Source organism: Strix aluco, chromosome 12, assembly GCF_031877795.1.
Source record: "Strix aluco isolate bStrAlu1 chromosome 12, bStrAlu1.hap1, whole genome shotgun sequence".
Taxonomy (NCBI): domain Eukaryota; kingdom Metazoa; phylum Chordata; class Aves; order Strigiformes; family Strigidae; genus Strix; species Strix aluco.
The window spans coordinates 6,870,840-6,894,381 of record NC_133942.1 but is presented as its reverse complement, the minus strand read 5'-3'; the positions used below and the strand labels follow the sequence as shown (position 1 = coordinate 6,894,381).

The following is a 23,542-nucleotide window of genomic DNA, read 5'->3' as shown; positions in this document are numbered from 1 at the left end:
TATTTCAGTCAGATGTTAATTATGGGAGACTGTATGATAGCAAAGCACAAATAGGTATGAAATGCTCAAGACAAAGCAGCACAGCTTGTGCAAATGGAAACTAGGTTTCTTTGGTATCTTTTGGGTATGCACATAAAATAATGGAGAAGGTATTTGGCTATCTAGGATATCAGGACAGACAGCCAAATAACTCAGGATGCCCTTTCCTCACATCCAAACTTTCAAACGCACTTAACATAATCCCTCCATGATTTGTACTGATCATGTTTTTCCACATTATTACTAATCCAGAAGATGATGCAGGACAGTCACTACTAAGGAAGACAAAGACTGTCACTACTCTGGAGGTTAAATAACGTGTGGAAGGCAGGCAAATACAAAATGAAGCACAAAAATAATTCACCAAGTTTTATATACTCCGAGTTCTAATTCAAATGCGACATGTAAATCACCTGAATGTCACTATGGAAATACATTTAATCTATTATTAGAAATCAAAAGAAACACTAAAATATTAAGACACAATGAACAGTAACACTGAAAATATGCTACATCAAAATCTGGTCTTTACCTCATCTACTATGTTTCCATCTTAAAAAAAAAAAAAAGAAAAAAGAAACAAGTGTCAATATCAAAAGAGACTACCAAGATTGAGTCTATATATTATTCTTTTTTTATAATTAAAGGAAAATATGACAGGTGATATAAGGAAATGTTATAAACGGACAGATTGCATGAGGGTATCTTCACTTTTTATAACAACGAAAGGCAAAGGAAATGGGAAAGTAGTGGAATCAAGAACCACTTTCTAAAACTACCTGTAACTTTGAAGATCTCAGTTTAACACAGAACAGACTGGACACTCAGAGGGCTGAGAATGTTCCTGTTGACCAGAATCAGTAAGGAGCTTTTCCTTGACTAGAATGGCTCTAAATAATCTTTTCAGTATCTCCATCAGAAGCACCCTGCACCACTGTTACACACATTGTGCTGCTCCAGTGAAGTTTCCAACACAGATCCTAGGTACGCTGACCAGTCCTGCTCTTTATGATACAGACACTGTCTTCAATGGAGCAACTAAACCACAAATTCAGCAACTACCAAGTTTTGACAATAATCATCTTATGCTCTCATTTTCACTTTTTCTAGTGAAGCAAAAAAAGTAGGTAATAAAGCACCACTTCACTCAAAACTAGTGTCTGTCAATGAGAATTTGTATTTGTAGCAGCACACCACTGCTTCCTTGGGCCAAAGAGAGAGAAACAGGCAGAGCAGGACAACAAACCTGCATTCTCCATGTCCTAAAGAAGGCACGGGTACAGGGCTAACTTAAAATACAGCTTAAATATTTTAAGAGAAGGAACAGTTACTTGAAACACCAACTTTGTAGTTATAACAGCAAACTTGAAAGTTAGTATCTATGCATTTTCTCATGGATACAATTATTCTGTAAGGTAGCATGAGCAAGCACTAAAAACACGAGCAACTGTTTGCTTTATAGAGCAAGGCTGATAATCAGGTCTTTCTGAGACAACAAGCTCCCGTTGTGCCCCCAAAGCAGGAATCGCTTAGCAGCTGGGTGGGGACAGAGTGTGCACAGCTACTGCAAGGAGGCTGACATGCTGCAGGCGAAGGAGGGAAGATTTAGGAGGCTTAGAAAGGTTTTTATAGCGCTCAGGCTATGAAGTATGTCTGCAGAGCCTTTGAGGGGTCTTCTTACAGCCCAGGTGAATACGACAGGACAGTATCTGGGTTGTACACAACTTACACTACAGCACCCACCTGCTTCCATCACAGTACACTCACATCTTTATGTTCAGAAAGCAGTTGACTCACTCCTGCTTTTTATCAGCTAGATCACGCATGTAAGGAATGATCTTACTTGATATTAGCATTTATGGGTACCACTCCTTCCCAAGTTATTTCTATTTACAGTCTGTGAATGTTTGATGCTACTGAAAAAGCTTTTCAGTACAGCATCTTCTGCTGCTACCTCTTCTACCTGCTACCAGGATTAATGTCCTGGTCCTATTTCAGTGATACCTATGCTGTACAAAAACCACATGAGACTGCATAATTGCTTCACAGATCTTTGAAAGAAGCAATCAGATCTTTAGGTAAGACACAGTAAGAACAAAAGCAGCATAGCTATGCCTATTTTCCAGTACCTGTGTTGTTACACAAATGACTCTGTCACCACCAGTCACCACTGGACCTCCACTATAACTCTGCAAGTTAGCAGTCAGCCATTCGTAGAGTGTCATCTGGAGACAAACGTGTCTGAGTTTCTTGTACAGGTTCCAAACACAGCGTGTTTGTTTAATAATGTGGTAGCCAACTGAACTCCTAACAACCCTTAAAGAAACTGTGCCACAAAACTAGCCATGACAGCACTTCAGAAGGCCACAGGCATAGGATTCTCTCAAAATATGTAATAACGTTCGAAAGATGAGCTGAAGTAAATTAAAAAGATGATTAAAATTATGATTTGATGCCACTTATCTGCTGAAAAAGAAAAACCACAAACATTCAGCTGGTGGTTTCTAACACTCATAATGACCCTAACATTTACTCTGTAAAGAACAAAAAAAGTGGAAAAAATACTAGAGCTCTAAGTGTGTTTTGGGTGGGGCTACACTGCACAACAATTTATGGCATTACTTTCCTTTTCCTACGTCTGGAATCCGTGCTCAAAAGCTTCATTTTGAAGCTCTGTGGTCTTTAAGTGAGTGTGTTTGAATGGAGTCAGCAGAGACACTTCCTGCACCATCACCTGGCCTTGCCAGCTGTGCGCCTTTATGCAGATTCCTGCTGCATAGTTTCAAGTCCTGTTGGCATGTGAACCCGGCTGCAAGTGAGGAACGAACCTGGATTGTCTGCAAAAGAAGGGTGAGCTAACAGCTCTGGGACCACCATTTTTACAAATTTGCTTTGTGTGTCTGTGGACTCCTTAGTACTCCTCACTTTAGAATACCTTCTGATGTCTGATTATTTATTTTGCAGTATGCAGTAGCCAAAATGTGCTAACCGTCCCTTAACTACAACTCAGGTAACTAGAATGTTTATTTCCACAGTATCACATGAGAGCACAGCTCCTTTTGCCAACTAGTATTTCTTAATTTCACTCTTAGCTTTTTCAACAGCACAACAGTTTGACTCATGGTCAAACGATAACCCCAAATTAATTACTGGATATGATACCTCACAGAATTTTTTGTGACTATATACAATGAGAAGATTGACCAATTTTACCAAAGGTTAAAGTTAGCTTGCTTTCAACTCTCACTCCATCATTATTTTTAAACAATTCCATATGAAAAAGCTTACATTGCTGGATGAAATCCTTTTACCATTTTGTGCTGCTCTAGAGCAGTGAATGAATCAAAATATACATAAAAAAGTCAATTGTAAAATAACTCAAAATGCACGCATTATTTTTTTCACAGAAAAGACCAGGAATTTTAAAGGTATACCACAGGACAAAGCTGTTAAAAAAATTAACAAAAAAAAAAAATCTGTTTGCTAGGTTTGGTGGATTGTAGGAACTGTTAGAAATGTTTATTTTTGATGTTGCCTGTATTACAGTTAATGTGTATATGTACAGGCCACTGGCTCCTGTTGGTTTTAACTGTCAGTTATAATCACTTTAAGCCTAAATGTTTACAATAAAAAGGTAAAAGACGTTATTCATACTGGTTGTGGGCTTTAAAGTAGAAAAAAAATGTATATGAGATGTTGGAAAATAAAGCATGAACCTTTACATATGCTACTTTGAGTGATTTTGGTCAAGTCTGTGCAACAGTGGATTTCATACATTTAGCAGAATTTTAGTGCACCTCAAAGGTAAGCCAAGTGAAAATTCAGTCCTGTCAGGACACAGACTGAAGTAAGAACCCATAAAAGCCCTAATATCCTAGGATGATGACGTCACACAAGAAACCTAGGTTTTACATAACTAAAGTTAAGAGAGGAGAATCCTACAGATGTTATTTCCTTTTAATTCTCCTATTTAAAGAAGCTTACTCTCCGTGTCTGTACCAGCTGCCAAAGTAAAATAGTCAGTATGGACAAACCCCCTTCAATTAATCACTGAAGGGAAGCAAGACTTACCGGATTTTTTACATTGGCTTATATAGCTGGGAAAACAGATAGGCTTTCAAACTTTACCAAGTCTTGATATTTAACATAGAAAACCAGGCAAATATTTATATTACGGTCAAACAACCTGCAGGATCTTAAAAATAAAAGTTTAATGAAATGCAGGGAATTTTCATTATGGGTTGCCATTATTATTTTCGGCTTCTGCCATCGAAGAGTTTCAGGAATTGGTATGGGCTTATGACATAAAAAAGGTTTAAGAATTTAAAAATGTGGATATATCCATCACAGGAAAGAAAGATACGAAACAGTGGTACTTCACTGCTTAAAATGCTCCACTATTTATTAAAAACAGGAATTCAATACAGCTTGATGAGAAACAGCATACTCTGCAGAACAAGTATAAAACTAGATTTCTCCAAGCTTCAATATGAGCAAACTGTTTATATCTGAAAACATATTGTTTTAAAAACTGACTGAGCTAACAAGCAGACAAGCTTCTCTAAGGGTATACATTATCATGTTTGTATATTTGAAATATATACTCCTGATTAAAAACATGAAGCCAAATGGAAACATGAGTTTTCAAAAGGCTTAGAATATAATCTGGGGGTTTTTTTTATTATTAGGATTTAAAAACTATCATCTGTACTTTTTGCTTCTAAATTATTTTATTTAGAAAGATATGTCAAAATAGAGAGGCAAAATAATAAGAGAGGTAGTATAAAGAAGTATTTAGCACCTGTCAGACCTTGTTATATTTCACACTGTCAAACTAGGAATCACGGTACTGTGTAAAAGGGAGCATTTGAAACCTTTTAGTAATATCAAGAACAAGTTTTCGTTTGTTTACAGTACTTGCTGGATTTGTTGTCCCTTGGAAGCGGTGAGAAGCACAACCAGCATTCAGGCAGACTTGTATCTGATTCGCCATCCAGCAGCCAAAACAGACATTATCTTAATTACTGTAATAAAACTGAAAACAGACCAGCCTACTTCCTTGTGTATCTGTGACATGACAGTCACTATTTTCCTGGATCAACCCCTATATATCTGCAGCTTTCTGCCACTGCAGCTTGTAATCCACAACTTCATTAGCTGTTGACACAGATTTATATGTATTCCACCACTGTTTTGAGATAACATATAACAGTAACAATTTAGTTACTTTGCTGCTATGACATTCTATTTTCCTAGATAGGAGGGAGCTTGCAGACATTTTTTACAATAAGAAAACAGCAAAATTTTGAAAAAGTTGATGTCCCAAGAAGCTACATAATTTGAGGAACTATTATTTGCAATGTTAACTTTACACACAACTCCCTTTCCTCCTTGCGCCTATGTTATTGCTAGTCCACTGTACTGCTCTTAGGGAGAACATTCTTCCTTAGTGATTAACCCTTACACTGCACTACTGCTGACAGTTTCCTCCTGCTGTTTGCATTAACTCTTTGGTTAGTGTGAATTTCTTCATTTATACTAATGGGCAAAAGCAAAATAAGGCATTGACAATAATCCTCCATAGTGTAATAATTAAACTTCTTGGACATAAATATTAGTTCTAGAGACTCACAGGGAAAAAAGGGATATAGATTTGATGAACACTGGGCAGTGCAGGAAAAGACAGGAACATAAGCAAGATCTTTGCTATGCTGATAAAGGACTTGCCATATATTTTCTTACTTAGTCTTCACTCCTGCTTTTAGGGAAGGGTGAGCTGGGGAAGCATGGCCATATTTTTATTAATGCTCCTTGCATTCCATGCCTGCTCATTGTTTTCTGTCTTGTGTTTACAAACCAAGCATGCTCCATATGCGTATTGAGGACTCGAGGGCCCAAAACAGGCCTTGTATCTCTCACAGTTACAATAATAAACTCTGGAAAAAAAGGCTATCATCCTGAACATTGCTACCGGACATCTGGAATTGGACACAAAATGCAAGACAGATTTATGTGGCTATATAAACCACTGTTATTCTGTATAAAGTCTATTTAATATTTTGCTTTATTTCAGGTTAATAAAAATGTCTCTGTTTTCAATTCTGGCTACTGTTACTCTTAATGGTGAGCAAAAAACAGTTAAGTATTATCACGGCCACAATTTTCAAGCCCAAGTATCAAATGTCAGGTTCATCTTTTGCTCAGTAAACAAAGATAGCTCAATATTCAGACGTGCTGCATGTTAGGACTCCTCACGATGAACAATAAGGGACGATACCCAATGCCCTATTTTCAGCTCTCATACACTTTTTTTTTTTTTTTTAAATTCATCAGGGAGGAAAGGAGCTCTCACCTCTGTTGCTAGCAATGGATGCAACACAACATAAGAAAAATGGAACTTCCAGTTGGAGGTCTCAAGCCACCCTCACTGATTTTCACTGTGTAACAGCTGAGGTATAAAAATTATCAAAACAAGGTTCACATGGGGTTATAAGTTATTAATATTTTCAACAAATGAGCTTTTATATGTTTTACACAGTGTTTGGAAAATGTGCTATTACATCCACAGCAAAACTTCAATTAAAAGAATCAATCTAGCATTTATTAGCCAGTACCAAAAAAGATCATTTGAGAAGATCAATATCGAAATTAAATCTTTTTAAAGACCTTGACCATTAACGAAAAGATAATCCCTCTCTTATTATAAGATGTTTATAACATATGTTCAGAATGGATTCCCTCATTTCAATAACTTTTTATGATGTTAAAATTGAGAATTCTCCAATTTATGTTTCTACATTAGAAAGACTTTCCTTCATTTTATCTAACTCTACGATTTTGGACTTTTTTTTCCAAGTCTGCCATGAAAATAAAAAAGTATCTTAGTTTATGTCTTAAAATTTTATCATCTACCTTATATCAACCATAGACTTCATGTAATACTTAATACTGAGATACATATATGATACAATTGGAGGCTTTTCTCTAATAATCATTATTGTTGCAACATCTTCCTGATGTAGAGGTGCGTGCAAGGAGGTACTTGACTGAGATCTCTTCCCTGCCTACAAAATGATTTTCCATGAAGTAACTGTCAAAATAAACACTGTGTATCAATTCACAGCTTGGTTTAGAAACATTCCGCTAAATTTGGGAGTTTTATGAAATGTTCTTGTGAGGAAGACAGGGAAGTCCAGATTGACAGCTTTTCCTACATCAGAGCTCCAGATATGGCCTAACATATTTTGTACCCACTGGACAGGATCTCTTAATTGTTTAAAACTTGAGTTAGAGTGTTTAACTTCTGGCCCTCTGGGGATATTGCAGATTACAGTTGCAGTAAAGTTCCTAACAGCCTGGTGGAGTCTGAAAGCAAAGCAAAGGAGGAAGATCACGAAGCACTTGGCCATTTCTAGCTCATAAAGGATTTCATTGTTGCAGGCCCTGGGGATGGTTTGAGAGCCCTGAGGTGGTCCTGGTGTGTTAGCCACCCAGCATCTACTGTCCTATCACCTTCCCACTACGCCACTCAGTGGTGCAGCATGCTAAGATCTGCACATGGTATAAAGAGTACTGTATAAACACACTCTGATGCATTTAAGATGGAACAACTTCTTATATTACAAATAACAGCCTGAAATAGTTCTATCGGAAAAAAAAATTAATTTTGCACTCCCCATGATCACCACTGAGGAGCATAAAGAAGTTCACAACCTGGAAACATTCTATATAGGAGGATATATCAAAAGAACAATTCAAAATTGCTCTTGCAACAATGGTGAAAGCCTGGCATTATTTCAGCAAATCTTCTTTTCATGCTAAAGTGTCAGAGCACTGTTAGTACTTACTAGATTTTTTCTCCTCTCAGTAACAACTTGAGAAGTTTTATGAGCAGAGTGGTTAGTTACTCTGATGTACAGAGGAGTGTAATATGGCATGTATGTTTGGTGCTCAAGCATGTACCGAGCTGGAGAATGAGAAATGCTGGATTCTGGCTGAATAGGCTGCATTGCCTCCTCCTACTATTTACCACGAATGAAGAAGGCACCTGTATTTCTCACAAAGAGAGGCTGCCTTTTGTGCTGCAGATCATGTATCACACAACATGCATTACTCTATTGTGACATATTTAAGAATTCGATAAATTTGAGCTCTGTTTCTGCCACCTTAATCTGTGTTTGGCAATACCTTTTTCCATTTAAATCACCTTGAAGACTAAGGACTTCTTTAACACGACAGAATTGCACTCTGCATTCACTTCTTAAATGAGAGTGGGCTCAGGTGATGAAAGACATTTAATTTAAACTGCCCTCCTAATCAGTTACACCAAAGCTTTTGATCTAAAAGTGAAAGACAACAGTTTTGAAATCTCCAGGTTTATTCCTCTCATTTCTTTACAAGCTCAAATGAACAATCCAACCTGGAAACTGAGAATAATCAGCACCTTTGGATAAAATCCAAAGAGTTGCTGTTATATGCCGGTAGTAAGATCAGATACTTCTTGGTGTAATTGTGAAGAAAAAACTCTCAACCCTTCAAAATTATTCTTCTGCTACAAAGGACATGTTCTTGAAGGAAGTACTTGCACAGTGCTGTATTATTTTGGGGCGCAAAGGTCTCTATTATTTGGGTGAACCATGTGCCTGCTTCAGAAATTGAAAATATTATATTACTCACTCTTGTAGCTAGAACTATTATTCCACTAAGAGAAGGGTGATTTTTTTTTTTTTTTTTTTAAGCAAGCATTTGACTTTTGGCAGCACTGTCCTGGAATGTAAAATGCCAAGTTGGCAGCTTTCAGAAAGGGAAATTTCAGTAAGTTGGGATGGTCTCTTTGGGCTCATATTTCTTGAGGTTCTTTTTCCATGTGCCTGTGTCCCTAGGTTACCAGCAACAGCTCTTACCTACAACTTTGTTTCTTAATGTTTTATTAACTCTTCTTTTTTCAACCCTAGCATCATTTTACCCTTCAGGAGTTCATTGTAAATTTCTATCAGCCTTGTTTTTTCCTGAAATGTGTAACAGTCTAATGGTGGTAGGTTCTAGTATGTGCACCCCAAAGCTCTGAAATTTTGACTCTCACAGTGTCAGGCTGTCCTACACTGTTGATTATAGAAGTCCAGATTTGCTGGCAGACACATACCCCATCCCACAGCCCTGGTTAGGTTACAATAACAAACATTTTGCATTAGAAAATTCCCTGACAAATCTAGTGATACTTTTCTTTACAGAAAATACAATTCCTTACTGACAGTGGTATTTTAAAGAACAGGAGTTGAATTAGGCTGCTCTAGAGACAAATCAATTAGGAGTTATTTTCGGTGATAATAAAACACGTCCTGGAAGTCCTTAGGACTGGACACTTAAAATCAGCAGTGATAAAACCCTCTCTGTAATGATGAGTAAAGGAGATAAAGTTCGCAATTCTGATAAATGACTTACAAGAATCAAGGCTCAGTGCAGGTAACTAATTACAGTTCCACGGTGAAAGGGTGAGCAGAGTGAATTTCCTGCACTGTTTCTTTACTGGGTATTACTATGTGACTAAGAACAGTTCTGTTTAACAGCCTCATCAGAATGCTCGCTTCCATGAACGCAGTGTTGGCACAGAGTTAAAACGGCTGCTGCCTGATGAACACCTTGGAGATGACAGACCAAGCGCACCTACCTTCCATTGACAGCAAAACATAGTTGACATATTCCATGCAATACTGCCGCGGCATTTTGTAGAAAAGTTGCTATTTTGGGATTCTCATCAACAGGGCCTTGAACGGAGAGGAAACAGCAACACAGCTTGTCTATCAATCCTATGTTCACCACGTAACTAGAAACAGAGCAAAAATCGTATTAAAAAATAGTCCCATGCTGGTTTTGGTAACTTTGCAAAGGAAGTAATTTCTGCTTCTCTACTATCAAACCATACAAAATGTAGGTTGTGATTAGTTAAATGCTCTTTCTGAAAGGGTTCAATAAAACAATTCAAATTACAGTAACTTCAGGTCTGGCTCTCTGTAACTATCAGTAGTTTTTGCTAAGAGATCTGTCTGTTGTAGGATAACTCCTATTATATTGTACAAGAAAGATGAGTGTAAATGTTTATTTTACCATACTCCTAGAAGGACAATGGAATTTTGCCATAGTTAAATGATTTATAGTAATCTTGATAGCTCTGCAACAGCACGACTTCTTTTTAGCATGAAGAGATAAACTTTCTAGAATGCACTAATTCAAGACGACAATGATGCTACCCAGATAATGTTTTATTGCAATATATATATATAACAACTACTGCCCAGTTGTTGGTCTTTTTTTTTCCTTTTTAAAATATATGCACCAGTCAAGAGACCGGTAGAACATGCAGGTAACAACTTTCTACCATCAGTATAGATCGATCAGGATCTGAAAGCCTCATCAGGAGTTCAACCAAAACTCAACACAGAAAACAATGCCAGTGATTTTATTTTTTTTTTAACTGACAATGCCTTTCTTTTTTATTGTCAGAGTAAATCAGATCATCATTGCTGATCGTCAGATCACTACTGCTGAAGTTTCTTCTTTGAATTTCTAATAGCTTGGAAACCTATGCCAAAAAATTTGCTTTTTGTCTTTGTATGAAGATCTCTCTGTCCACACCAGGTTCTCTCATACTTTGATCATTATCAACTCAACTTAAACTGTGCACAGAGATAAATTTTCTTCCATGGCACTTTGCTGGTATCACCTAACTTCATGTACTCTCCTTCTACCACAAACATTCAGCTTCTCAGACTGTACTCCCTCTCAACTGTTCATTCTGCTGACTTACGTGACATCAACTTCCTTTGTGGAGACAAATATCCTGCTGTAATCACCTCCTCTTTCTCAACAACTGATTCACTGTTTTTACACTGATAGTCTACACTAAACCATCCTGTTATTAATATTACTCCATCCTACCTCCTGTTCTGTCTATGGGCTTGTCAAGTTCATTTGTTAGAGATGGCCTCTTAGAGTGTAGGCTCCTTGAGATGAGAACACCATTGGTTGTATGCTTCCATGTCAAGACCACCCTGACTTGACTAAGTATGGAATATTATTTAAAAAATATTGATCCTAGTAAATAATACTGATTCGATAACACTTGTCACAGGAGCTGTACAAGCATTTAGTAAAAATAACTATTCCCTCACATGTCTTACAGTCTGATTTAGAAAAAACAGGTATTTTTAAGATTAGGGAAGAAAAATCTCTCCACTTTTCAGACAGTGTTGTTGCTCAAAGACTAATCTCTCTTCAGGGCTAGAAGCTAGACTTTCTGCCAAAGGTTACTCTGCTGACGCAAAGCTTTTGGAAGCAATGAAAGTAAGAATAAAAATACACTGCATATAAAGCAAGAAGTCTAACTGCAGTATGAAAGATTTTTAAAGCTGCTGAAGTATAGCAGTCAAAAACAAAGACGCACAAAGGTTATTAATGGCACGCTCGTAGCTCAGGTAAGTTTGTCTGTTCTATTTAGCATTAGGTTACTTGTAGATTTTGATCTAAGGAATCCACCTGATCATACAGGTGATAAGCAAGCTCTCCTATGTTAGCAGAATAATGCGAGGAACAGAGCTGGGTGTTAAGATACATCACAGTCACAGAGAAATGCCGAGTGCTAGAAATCTCTCTGTGAAATAGGAGGGGAGAGGAAGAACTAAATAAAATACAGCTAATACTGATAGATGATTACTCACAAAAAGCCACAACCATTCTTGTCAATATTGTCTTCCTTCTTCCCTAGGAACATCTGCAGTCTGACTGACACCTGCAAAATATGTTCATTGTCCCCCTTCCTTTACATCCACACCTGGATACAAAGCAGCTGCCCTTTTGGCAGAGAAGAAATGGATGAGAGTTTTCACCTACTGCGACTATTCTTTAGCGGCATCTGGAGTCAACGAGGAGACGCATGAAGCACTCCCTTCCTTGAAGAACTGAGCATACAGACAAGTGGAATGTCAAAGTTCTCTAATCTATTGCCTCCATCTCCCAGTCTTTTTACCCATGGTAGCACAGTTCAAATCATCTGGCTACCCTTTTGATACCCAGACAGGCTGTAGATAATTGTTGTTTATGCATCAGGTCTAGTAGCCCCACATAGAAAAAAAAAAAAAAAATTCACTTTCCTCTTTCCTCCCCCATCTTCCTAAAACTCTCATTTAATCAGCTCCCCAAAGACATATGATACAATGACCTGGAGGTGAAAGATATTCATTAATAATAGAATTTGTCTGTTTTTGACTAGTTTAAAATGCCTTCTCTCTTTTTTTCCTAATTGCGCTATTACCTTGTCATCGTGCATTTCATTCTCCATTTATAACCAGATCCCCTAAAGTGCCTCAGGTGAGGGACCTAGCTGGATTCTCATGTATCTTCTTATCTTAAGGGTATGCCTGTGCTTGGCCCAGTCAGTGTCAGATGTCTGTTCAGCACAAATATCAATAAGCAGACCTCCCACCCTCCCATTCATAAATGGGGAGAATACAACATCCTGAAATTTCACACTCTTTCAAAACCTGTTTGGGGAGAAGGCGGGTTACATGAGAACAATAAAGTTTTAGAGGTCACTGGTATCTATGACAACTATTTGTTTTGCTTTCCTCCTCCAGCTGTCTTCTTTGTATCGACCAGCATCAAACCAGACTTTGAAAAGTCTGAAGATGCTCACTGTGACACATTTTCAGTAGCATATAATCAGAATTGCATTTTTCAGAGGGTCAAATATGTCTTGACAACTATTTGTATCATTTATTAGTGAAACTATATACTTTTAGCAAGTCTAATATATCGTTGGATATATTTTAGGGTTTTTATATATATTAAAATATATATTAATTATATATATTAATATATTCAGGTTCAAGTGTTTTTACCAAATAGAATGTTCCAAGTAAAAATGAACTAAATAATGCATTCTCTTGTTACTTGACTGTTACAACTCACCGAGTTATTTTGATTGAAATTTTTGCTCAAGAAATATACTTAGAAAAAAAATGTCTATTAAAATACAGCAACATTATAAAGGTTGAAATCAGATTATAGGAGTTACTGTGTAATCTTTATAATAGGAAGTATATATTTTATGGCAAGCTTACGTGAATGAATGTATGACATGCAGGACCACACAGGCAATAGGCATACACAGTTGGCATAGAGAATTGAGAGAAAATAATGAAAATACGGAAGCTGATTCCTAGGTAATTAGGAGATGAAATGGATGGAAAGGACACAAAAAACCAAGTCCAAAATTAAAAGACTCTTGGTTTTCTGTATTCCTGTGTGTGCAGTCTTTTGAAGAACATTTTTGTTTGAGAATATAGCATTTCAATAGTCTACTTGACTACACACACAAACTACTCTTACTAAGTTAAGAGTTAAAGCAGTTTATTCCTTTCTTAAATCACTGCAGTTTTCTTTCTCTGTAGCAACGAAGGTTTAGAGAAGTTTCATTGTTCTTTTTTTTAACCTGATTAGGTCTTGGACTCTGCTGTTGAAGGCTTCCACTTGCGAGGATTTACTTTTCACTTCCTGTAATATTTTCAGTGCAGTAGAGTGGTTGTTTCCATCTGGGAAGCTGGAGATTAGACATCTGAAAATCACAGCAGTTATCCTCAGAAGTCCTGTTGTTAAACCTTCAAATACCTGCTTATTTGCACTTCTGCCTGAAGTAGCACTATGGTCATCTGGAACACTAACCTAATTAAAGAGAAAAAAAGAAAAAAACAACCAGAATTCAGTAAAAATAACCAAAGTTTGTTGAGAAACACTTAGAAAGCTGCGTATGAGTACACCAAAACTAATAATGAAGTAACATATTCTAGCAGTGCTGATGGACATTAAAGCATTTCAGGTACAAGAAAACCCTTATGCAGATAAATCAAGCTGAAACAGAATAAATGAAGTCAAAACAACATTTAGTGTATAAGAACCAAAGGAAGCTTTATAGCAGCGGAGAACTTCATAAGTATAATTGTGGTGTTCTTATGCATACACAGGATTTTTGATGAGTCACTAGCAAAAAAAAATTTTTTTAAACTTGACTGCAAATAAACAAACCACTGAGATGGTTCATTTGACTACTACATTGTGTTACCATGAAGACATATTAAATGTCTAGGATACACAAAGCGTTCAGTAACACAGAGGAAAGATAGCTATTTTCTGTGGAAGGAATACTGTTTTTTTACTGTTTTATGGTAATCCCGTACTTGACTTTGGAATGTACCATCAGAAGGCTACTCAACAGTTTGAGTCTTTGACAAACACCCCTACAAAAGTGAGTATTTTAAAAGGAAAAAGTTCTTGTGACACAACAGGTACAATTGTGGCTCTAACCAGAAAAAAGACAATACACTTTGCAGGCAACAGGAATGATCTTTGCAGTGAGATCTAATCCCTGATGGACTTTCTCCTTTGGAACAAAAATCCAGACAAAAAATTACAAAAATATTCTGAAGTAAGCGTATTTCCAAAGTATTTTATTTTAAATTTTAATGTTAGAAAAATTACAGAATTTTTTACCAAAACAAAGAGAGCTTGGCTGAGATAAAACTCAAACCATAACTAAGAAAAAACCAAATTGTATCTGGACCAGTACTAGTTTGCCCCTAGGAAACAGCATACTGAAGTATCTGAGCAGTAGGTTTAGACAACCCACGGAAAGGTCACCAGAGGTGCCATCTGATAACAGCTGCAAAGGACGTTGGGAAATAAAAAATTTTTCCAATCTGCAAAGGAGGTGTTCAGCTTCTGCATAACTGAATTCAGAACAAATTATATTACATGCTGAGGTACACAGCTGTTTTAAGCCAGTGAAAGAGGGCAACCTTCACTGAATCAAGACAGATGAATTACAGTGGTTCCCCTTCACACCTGAAAAAGCCTGTGAGAGAAATATCTTTTCCTAGTGTCAGAACTTCTCAGTCAGGCAGTTTACTACTAAAGCTAACCCAAAGGCAATACGAACCTTAAGACAAGGCTCCAAATCTTTCTTTGATTCACATTTCTCCTGTCCATCTTATTTTCAAAAAGAAAGAGAACTGCTAAATCTTCCAAAGTCTACAAAAATGAAGAGTCCAGATTTTTAAAAAAAATGAAAGGCAGTTAAGTCGAAATTTCTGCCAGGAAAGGAGGGAGACATATTAAAAAAAAACCCCTATCCTGACTAAATCTGATGAAAATAATTCAACACTCCCCCACCAAAGAAAACCCCAAACCCACCCAAAAACCAACTAAGGAACTATCTGAGAAGACAGAAAAATTGCACAAATTCTAGGGCACAACCTGACATACTGGAACATCGTAAAAGATGACATGAATAAAATAGTTCTAAAAGTTGCAATGGGAAATGCTTTCCACCCACAAATCTCAAAACAGGCATGCCAAAATCTGAGCATTTTTTATGGATACCTCCATATTTTAACTATTAAGGCCAGTGGGAAAAACATGTCCCATGGATAAGGCCTGCACATCTCAATATGCAACATCACCTGATGACAACTGCACTTGTCCATCAGATGTCAATCATGTGAGAAGCACAACATGCAGTTCTCTCTGAACAGACCTCAGAGGAACAGAATCCCATTTTTCTCAATCATTAAACTAGAGCCCACTCCTAAAAAAGGCAGTGAAGTTGAGATGTAAAACATGTAAGTCTGAAGACAAATCTATATACAGCATACAGACGTGGAAGGAAATCCTCATGGAGAGTATAATTTTTAAAAATTTTATTTTTTCATTTCTGCAGTCCAAGATAATTTAAACCAGTTGAAATTCTGCCCTATTATGATCAAACAGTAAGCGAAGTGTGTGTGGAAGTGCTGCAGTTTTACAGGCAGAATATTGGCAGCACAGATGCATCAATCAAGACACAGGGCTCAGAGGTACATTCACCGTGCTTAACGCTGCTGGGCTCCACGTACCAACAGACCTCTGTGCAGGCACTTTTATGAGACAGCTTGAGGCTTTCAACACAGTAATTAGTGATCAATATTGGCTGAAATTTTGTTTTCATTCCAGGTTAAAATAATTTACACTTGGTATATGCAAGTGAGGTCACAGAAAATCATTCCTCCCTGTATAGGTATCAGGAGGGATTTGGTAACACTTGGTGACAAAGAACAACATGCACATTTCTTTATTATTCATTAGCTCTGAGCCCTGTGTTGGTACTTAAAACTCATCGTAATAGTCTGTTTCTGGTGACGAGCCAAGTGAGCAAGTGAGAAGTCTTTAGTTGCTTATTCAAGTTCAATAGGAAAAATAATATTATGTTGCTCTAGTAACTTCTGTTGACTAAAATAATTCATGCCTAACGATTCTAATTGCCTACTGAAACAGACGGATTAAGCTTTGCAATGTATAAATCAATTTAAATGTGGTGACTTTGTACTAGGAACACCAAGTTTTAGAAACTGCTAACAAATGCTACTCGCTGCTTTTTCACCTAAGATAAAAAATTATATATAACTTATTTCTTAAAAGACTTAATAATATTTTGCAGTATAGCCTTCCATTTGCCATAATTAACAGTACTATAAACAGATAATGGTTATTTTTGTCTTCCAGCTGAATGTTCATATGAGAACTGTATTTTCCAAGTATATAGCCCTTAGCTACACAAGTTCATGCTTTAATATAAAGTGGTTCTTCCTAATTTGTAAAATAAATAGAACTGGCACTTTTAATACAATCATTTATTGCGGAGTCGATTTTTCACATTTGATTTTTGGGGAAAGTGTGTGTGTATATTAATATAAAGTGAGGACAAATGTGGGGTTTATAGTCTGTACATCAAGGAGGAGATAGAAGGAAATACTGTTTTACAGAAAATGGGTAAATTTGAACTTAATTCCTTCCTTTAATATTTTCCATTTATACAAACTCAAATGAGTGACAAAAGATCAGCGCTTTTACCGAAGAAGTAATTAATGGGATAGTGTGAAAATGTGTTGAGATTTATGTTCAAAATTAATTGGGGTGCTTGCAAAAGTGATGTATTACTTCGCTTGTTGATTATTATATCAAGCAAGGGGATAGGAAATCTTAAGATTTAATAGTGTAATTATGAAAGCTTTCAAGCTCTGGTTTCTTTGTGTTGATTACACAAGGAGTTAATGATATTCAGAGAAACTCTGTTTGTTGAACATGGGCTTTGGATGCGTAAATGTTAAAACATTCCACATTTTTATTTCTGAGGTTTAATAGGTTTAACGGTTTAACTGACACAAATCTACAGGTATGATTACACACTTAAACTGACTTGTCAAGTAACTGATATAAAACATTTTTGAATCACAAAGGAAATATCAGGAAAAATGTAACTATTGTTCAAGTATTTGACACATCCAACATCTCAACGCTATTTTAGCACTTATGATGACTGCCTGTGCTGGGCGTAATCAAGAGTTCTTGAACCAGAACATTCTGATGACCAGATTCTCAGTTCTGGTACAATCTCCATATAACCGTTAAGCCATTCAACAGAGAATTCCCCTTGTGTAGGGATTCCCTTGCTTGTGCAGAGCTGCCATAAGCTCTTCAGCTCTGCCCAGCATCCAGGACTTAATCCTGCAAGATGCTGAACAATGTGGCCCCAATCCAGTAAAGCACTTAGGCACACATTTAATATAGCTGAAAATGTTACTCCATTCTGACTCATGTCACCAAATGTACCTCTGCGTATCAAAGCACATTTTTTTCTGTGCTAACAAAAAACCCAAACCCAAACAGTTTCCAGTTAGCAACGTAGAACTCTGTCACTGAAAAGTCATTTATGTTTTCATTTGTCTCGTAAAAAGCATAATACTTCACAACCATGAAGAATTTTAAATATAGAGCTGCTAAACCTAAACGGAAAGTCTTCAAAGAAGCACCCAATTTCTGTTAATTTGATCACTTATGTTCTATTCTTCTCCCACTAGCAGTGGTGATTTTGTGCTTTTGAATGTGTAAGTCACTGGGCTTGCCTCAAAAACACTCTGGAAAACATATATTTGCAAAATAGTATCTATAGGATGTCAGGCTTTCTACGTAGTAACTAGTGAACTAAAGAAATGGAAATGGCCCAAGAAGTCTATGGGCTTAAGATGGTTGCAGATGAAGGTTCCACTTTTTTAAATTCCCTACCCCTAAGTGCTTTAATATGTCATTATTTCTTCTATCCTAGCTCTATTTTCAAGATTTACTACAGAATTAACACACTGGCTTTCTACTGAAGCAAATAAAAAAAATACCAATTTTTGGTCTTTTAAAAGTTACATTATTAAAAAGAAAGAAAAAGACATGAAGTTTCTGTGCTTTTTTTACATTGCCAACACTGACTGAATTGCATTAGAAATGATGCAATCCACAGAGCTGACATCTGAGGTACTTTTTTGCCAACCTTGATAATTCTAGGTGCTTGTCCTCAGGTCTCCAACTAGAACCGAAACTGGAAGAGCAACATGTTATTTAGATCCCTTAGTGACCTGGAAGGTAGAAACTTCCCACACAGTCTCATTCTTAGGGGCTAAGAGTACTGTCAGTGCCACAACGCTGAATGCTATGGAGACAGAATGCAATTTCAAAATGGACCAGAACAGCCAAGAAGCACATATGTGCCTTTGATTTTACAATTCTTGTCATAAACAGTGCAAACTCACTTGTTGACGCTGCCTTACTTGTTGTAGTATGAAAGATGAAAAAACTGACCAGGAACAGTTAAGAAACTAGCAACTGGGATAGGATGTATTCTGTCATTTTGAGGCACACAAATTAAATGGCAGCACATTCCAGTGAAGAAATGGTGGAGAAAAATTACTTCACTGTGACTAGATAACCAGATTAATTTAAACCCAATCAAGGTGATTGTACTTTATGCCATTTGCCTACAATACACTCCAGATTTAAGCACTGTATTTCAGAGAAGAAAAAGGTAACGAGCAACTCACTTTTGATTTCTACATTTGTTTGATCTCTATTTACATCGCAACATTCATTTCACATGTTTTTATATTCAGTAATGATGTTTTATTTAGAATTTTCAGATACTATGCATTTAAAGATTGCCTTAAAAAAAAAAAAAATCATAGTGATCCAGTTTGAAATTTTCAAAATTTCAACCAGAGCTATAAATGGCAACCAACTCTGACAAGTCAGACTGCTGGAGAGACACTGACAAGACTTCTTTTTTTGTTGTCGTTTTTCAATTCTGAAATCAAGCCTATATGTTTACATAAAATTATCTACTTAAAGGAATAAAAATAATCTGATTCTAGCCTTTAGTAATTAATCTTAAATAGAAAGGAAAACAGTCTAAAAATTTTATTGCATGTGCAGGATATTAGCAATACTGCACATGAATAAATGATGTGCGTAGCAGTGACTATCTCAAACCAGTCATTTGCAATTCTATGTAGTATACAATTCGAAAATGAAGCAAGAAAGAATCCATGTAATTTTGCATATTTATGTGAACAAAGAAATATAACAACAAAAATGTCTTCATTTCTAATTCATAACAAGTATTGATCTGCATTATGCTTTAACTGGTAACAGCAGGTATGCTGCTATGATGGAGAAGAACTGAATGAATGAACAAAATCTAAGAATTTTTACTGTACAAGATGGTCTAGTTGAGCTTGTTATTCTCAAAAGCTTTTTGAAATTTCCCTTTGATCTATCTGAGAACATATAGTTAGAAAACAAACTGTCATGCTTTTCTTATTGTGAAATCATAAGATTTCACAGATATCCAACCCAAAAAAACCCCAAACCCCAATCTGTTTACTAAACACACAAAAAAATATTTACAAATGGAGGCACATATAGGTATGGCTTACATATATAGCTTTTTCAGGTATCTTCATGGAAAAGTACATGACAGCTGTCACTTGACTAGAACCACACCCCCCATCCATCCCCCAAATAAAACACTATTCTTACATGCTTACAGCTTCCATGTAATTATTTGCTTCTCTCAGTGTGAAACCTTTCAAAATATACAATTAGAAAAGCTGTCATTATTTTGCAACTATCTTCTAGGTACAGTAGACAAAGAAGAGTGGTGATTGCAGTCTGTAGATAAGAAAAGTTGTGACTTGAGCACAAGACTTCTATGAATGCAGGTGGGAAGGTCTGATCCACTACTAATGAAATCAGGAAACATGACTACTTACCTCAACAGACACTGACTTAGGCATTACCTGAGCTAAGTAGGCTAAGAAAGGTAAAATGGTAAGTAAAGTCTACAGAAGGTTTCCTACCAGTCTGTTTAGGTATGAGATAAAGGAGGGTCTAAACAGGACACTTAACAATTAACTTGTACAAGCTGGATGTCACAAAAAAGTAAGAAATACAGTCCATTTGTTTTTCTATCATTTCCCTTTGGTACCCAAGCTTTCATTGGAGGAAAAAAAAATGTTTTTTTAATAATTCTTCAAGTAATGTTTTGAGGAAAAAAATATTACACCCGTGCAAAGAAAAATGAACCTTTTGTCATCAATGAGAAGTGATTGTTTTAAATTTTATTCTTTAAAAGGTATAGCTCAGTTTTAGCAAAAGTGAAGCTGACACTGCATTTGACTGATAAATAAAAGCAGAACTAAAACCACATTAAACTGGTTGGAAATAAGGTTCATACTGCCTGTATTCAAGAATATATTTAAAGGTTTCTCAAAACTGGATTCTTTCTGTTTCTGTATTCAGCAAATATGGGCATAGTTGTGTAACAATTTCTTAAAAGCTTGCAAATATACGTTCTCATTTATTACTCCTGGTATTACTTGGGGTTTATTTTCCAACAGTAAGTGCAAATACACACAACACAGGCAAAGGCAGCATCGTACAGCTCACCAAACTAGCAATACTGGAGGCAGTTAAATTCTTTGGATGGGTGTTTTTTTAAAATTCAGATCTCGATCCAATTAAAAAAAAAGTGCTCTCCATTTGTCCATTTCTTTTTCATAAAAAAGAAAAATTCGAACTTGATCTGATTTATTATATTTTCAAGAGAGAAAAATCAGGGTTAGAAAAGCAGCACTGTATTTATATTTTTGTGCTTAAATATGTACTTCATGGAACTACGAAGATATCCTAGTTTAGGGGCCAATTTTGCCTGAAGAGAACATAAGAGACTTTATGCATAGGAAAGAAAAGTCCACTGTGGATCAGGGAAACATTAAGCTTTAATTACAGTTTTTCTGCAATTCAAGGGTAGTATTTGGCAACAGACTGAAAACAGCTCTAAGGGTAGTAAATTTTTCTTATGTAGTATCTCTGATCTCTAGGTGGCCAACATTTCCTAAGAAATACCCTCTGTATTTCTTCAGGAAAAGTGGAGGTCGTTTGCACAGCGCTACACTGAGAAAAGGGAAGGAGTTTGGCATCAGAATGAATCTTGTCACTTGTAAAGTGTTGAAGGATTTCATCTCTTGTGTAATTACCCGCGGAGCCGGTGCTCTGGCTCGCTCTGCAGAGAGCCAGCAGTGTTGTGACTGGCCCAGCACAATACATGCACCTTTCACTAAGTATATTTGAAATCTAATACCTGGAATCCTCTTGGAAAGATTTGGTGAAGAACAATGAGCTGGCAGCTACTTAGAGGAGAATGCACAGGTTGCATTCGGGTTTTGTTTGTGTCAAGGACCTTCGGACTATCTTTTTAAAGTGTTCGTCAACAGTCCTATGGCTTGTTGATTCTAACAGCGTCATTTAAATTATTTAAACTATGTACATAACTTTTCAATTAACAAACTGCTTGGCTCATGAAAATACATGCACACAATTTATAAGTAGAAAACCAAGACTAAATATCTTATGATGAGCAGGTCACTATGAATTAAAAATGAGTTTTCAAATAAAATATTTAATGACATTTCAAATTAAATGAAACATTGGAAAATTAAAACTTTCACAGTTAGAATCCTGCTATTTAAGTGTTTCAGCAAATCAAACTACAGACATGTATTAACCTGATTTACATTCCCAATACTAAAACACATAAGAATCAAACACACATGGACAACTCTTAATATCCTATACTTTAAATATTACTATAGGGTGAATTGAAGAAGAAAACCTCAGCAAATGTTACAGATAGAACACTGCCCACTCACTAGAGCTCCCGGTACGTATGCTTTTGCAGAAATATATTAGCAGAAGCAAGTATATCTGCTTGTATAGAAGTATAGTAGATACAGTTACCAAATACATACAACAAAAGAATCTTATTCTTTTGAGCCTTTATTCTCATATATCTCCTGGTGTTCTTACAGTCTATACGCTCTGTTTGTGAAGCATACAAAAATTTCTAAATTAAAATAGCTATTTTACATACCGTAAACTGGTGTATCAACAGGTCCATTAGAAAAGTGATCTTATTACTAAAAAGAACATAGGTGCAGTTTTCTGTGCAATTACTACAGGTGAGGCTGTAAGCATTTACTGTATTGCAGAGTGACCTAAAAAATCAGAAGGAAAGAAAAAGAAAAATAAGAATTTTACTTTTTTCTTCAGTAAACTAAAAGCAATTAATGGAAGCACATCACAAAACAACCTTTCAGCAATTCACATTCGTTTTCTTAAACTTGGGATTCTGAACAGAACTAAAAATTTACATGAAATCAATTCAATAATTGATAACTTCAAACCAGTAAAGCCATACTTATGACAAGTCATGTACTGTATGACTACTGGACTCTTCTGTATTCAAAACTCATAACAAAACTTACACAGAATATCAGTTGATTTCATAATTTGGATATAAGGTCCCTTTCCTAGCACAACCTCAAAGAAAAAATACCTTGTTATACCAGCACCAGCTTTAGGGAGAGGCTATTGTGTAGCTCCTGTGAACTAATGCAAGGAATGGAGAGGAACAAGTAATTTGTACTGAGCAAGCAACACTGAGCAGGTGAAATTCCTGTCCAAAACCTTCTACTGACATATTGTGAACCACTACTGTACAGAGCCTTGAAGCGTTAGTGTGTAACTCCAACACCCTCAACTGACCTATACCTATGGCTGGTAGGAAGAGGTAACAGGTTTGCCATGGTAAGAACAGAAAATCATGAGCATGAGTCACAGAAAGCTCCAGATGTACAAAACACGCCCAATTATTCTTTGCATCATGCGCAGTAATTTCTATCTGCTCCAATTAAAGTTCTTCTCAAAACAGGATTTGTAGGGAAGCTGGGACCAGTCCTATAGAATATACTCACAGAGAAGATAAATCTGACCATGGATAATACTATTTCAGAATAAACACAAAATTTATTTCTTGAACTTTGCTTACTACAAAAGTTATCACAGTTACTATAGAAACATGACACACAGACACACAACACAAATGCATCATAAATATATACAATAATAAAGATGGCTAGAAATTCAAGTTGTTTGTTTAAAGTAAACAAAAGGAAAATATCTTTACTTTGTTGGGTTCTTTTAACATGTGAAAAATGTGACTAAGTTCAAATAGGCTCCACAGAAGAAAATAAATTGT

At 36.3% G+C, this 23,542-nt stretch overlaps 1 protein-coding gene across 3 annotated transcripts in view; it reads right to left on the bottom strand.

The window, feature by feature from the left end:
* The window catches only part of SCAPER (S-phase cyclin A associated protein in the ER), a 167,827-nt gene that overhangs the window by 25,657 nt on the left and 118,628 nt on the right, over positions 1–23,542 (bottom strand). For 2 of the 3 annotated variants that reach the window (XM_074837481.1, XM_074837482.1), the window contains exons 25-27: positions 22,376–22,499; positions 13,526–13,755; positions 9,707–9,862 (exon numbers count right to left, since the gene is read on the bottom strand). In XM_074837481.1, the coding sequence (XP_074693582.1) occupies positions 9,707–9,862; positions 13,526–13,755; positions 22,376–22,499 (510 nt within the window). Of the gene's footprint in view, positions 1–9,706; positions 9,863–13,525; positions 13,756–22,375; positions 22,500–23,542 lie in introns of those variants that run through there. The other variant, XM_074837483.1, reaches the window with a different exon arrangement.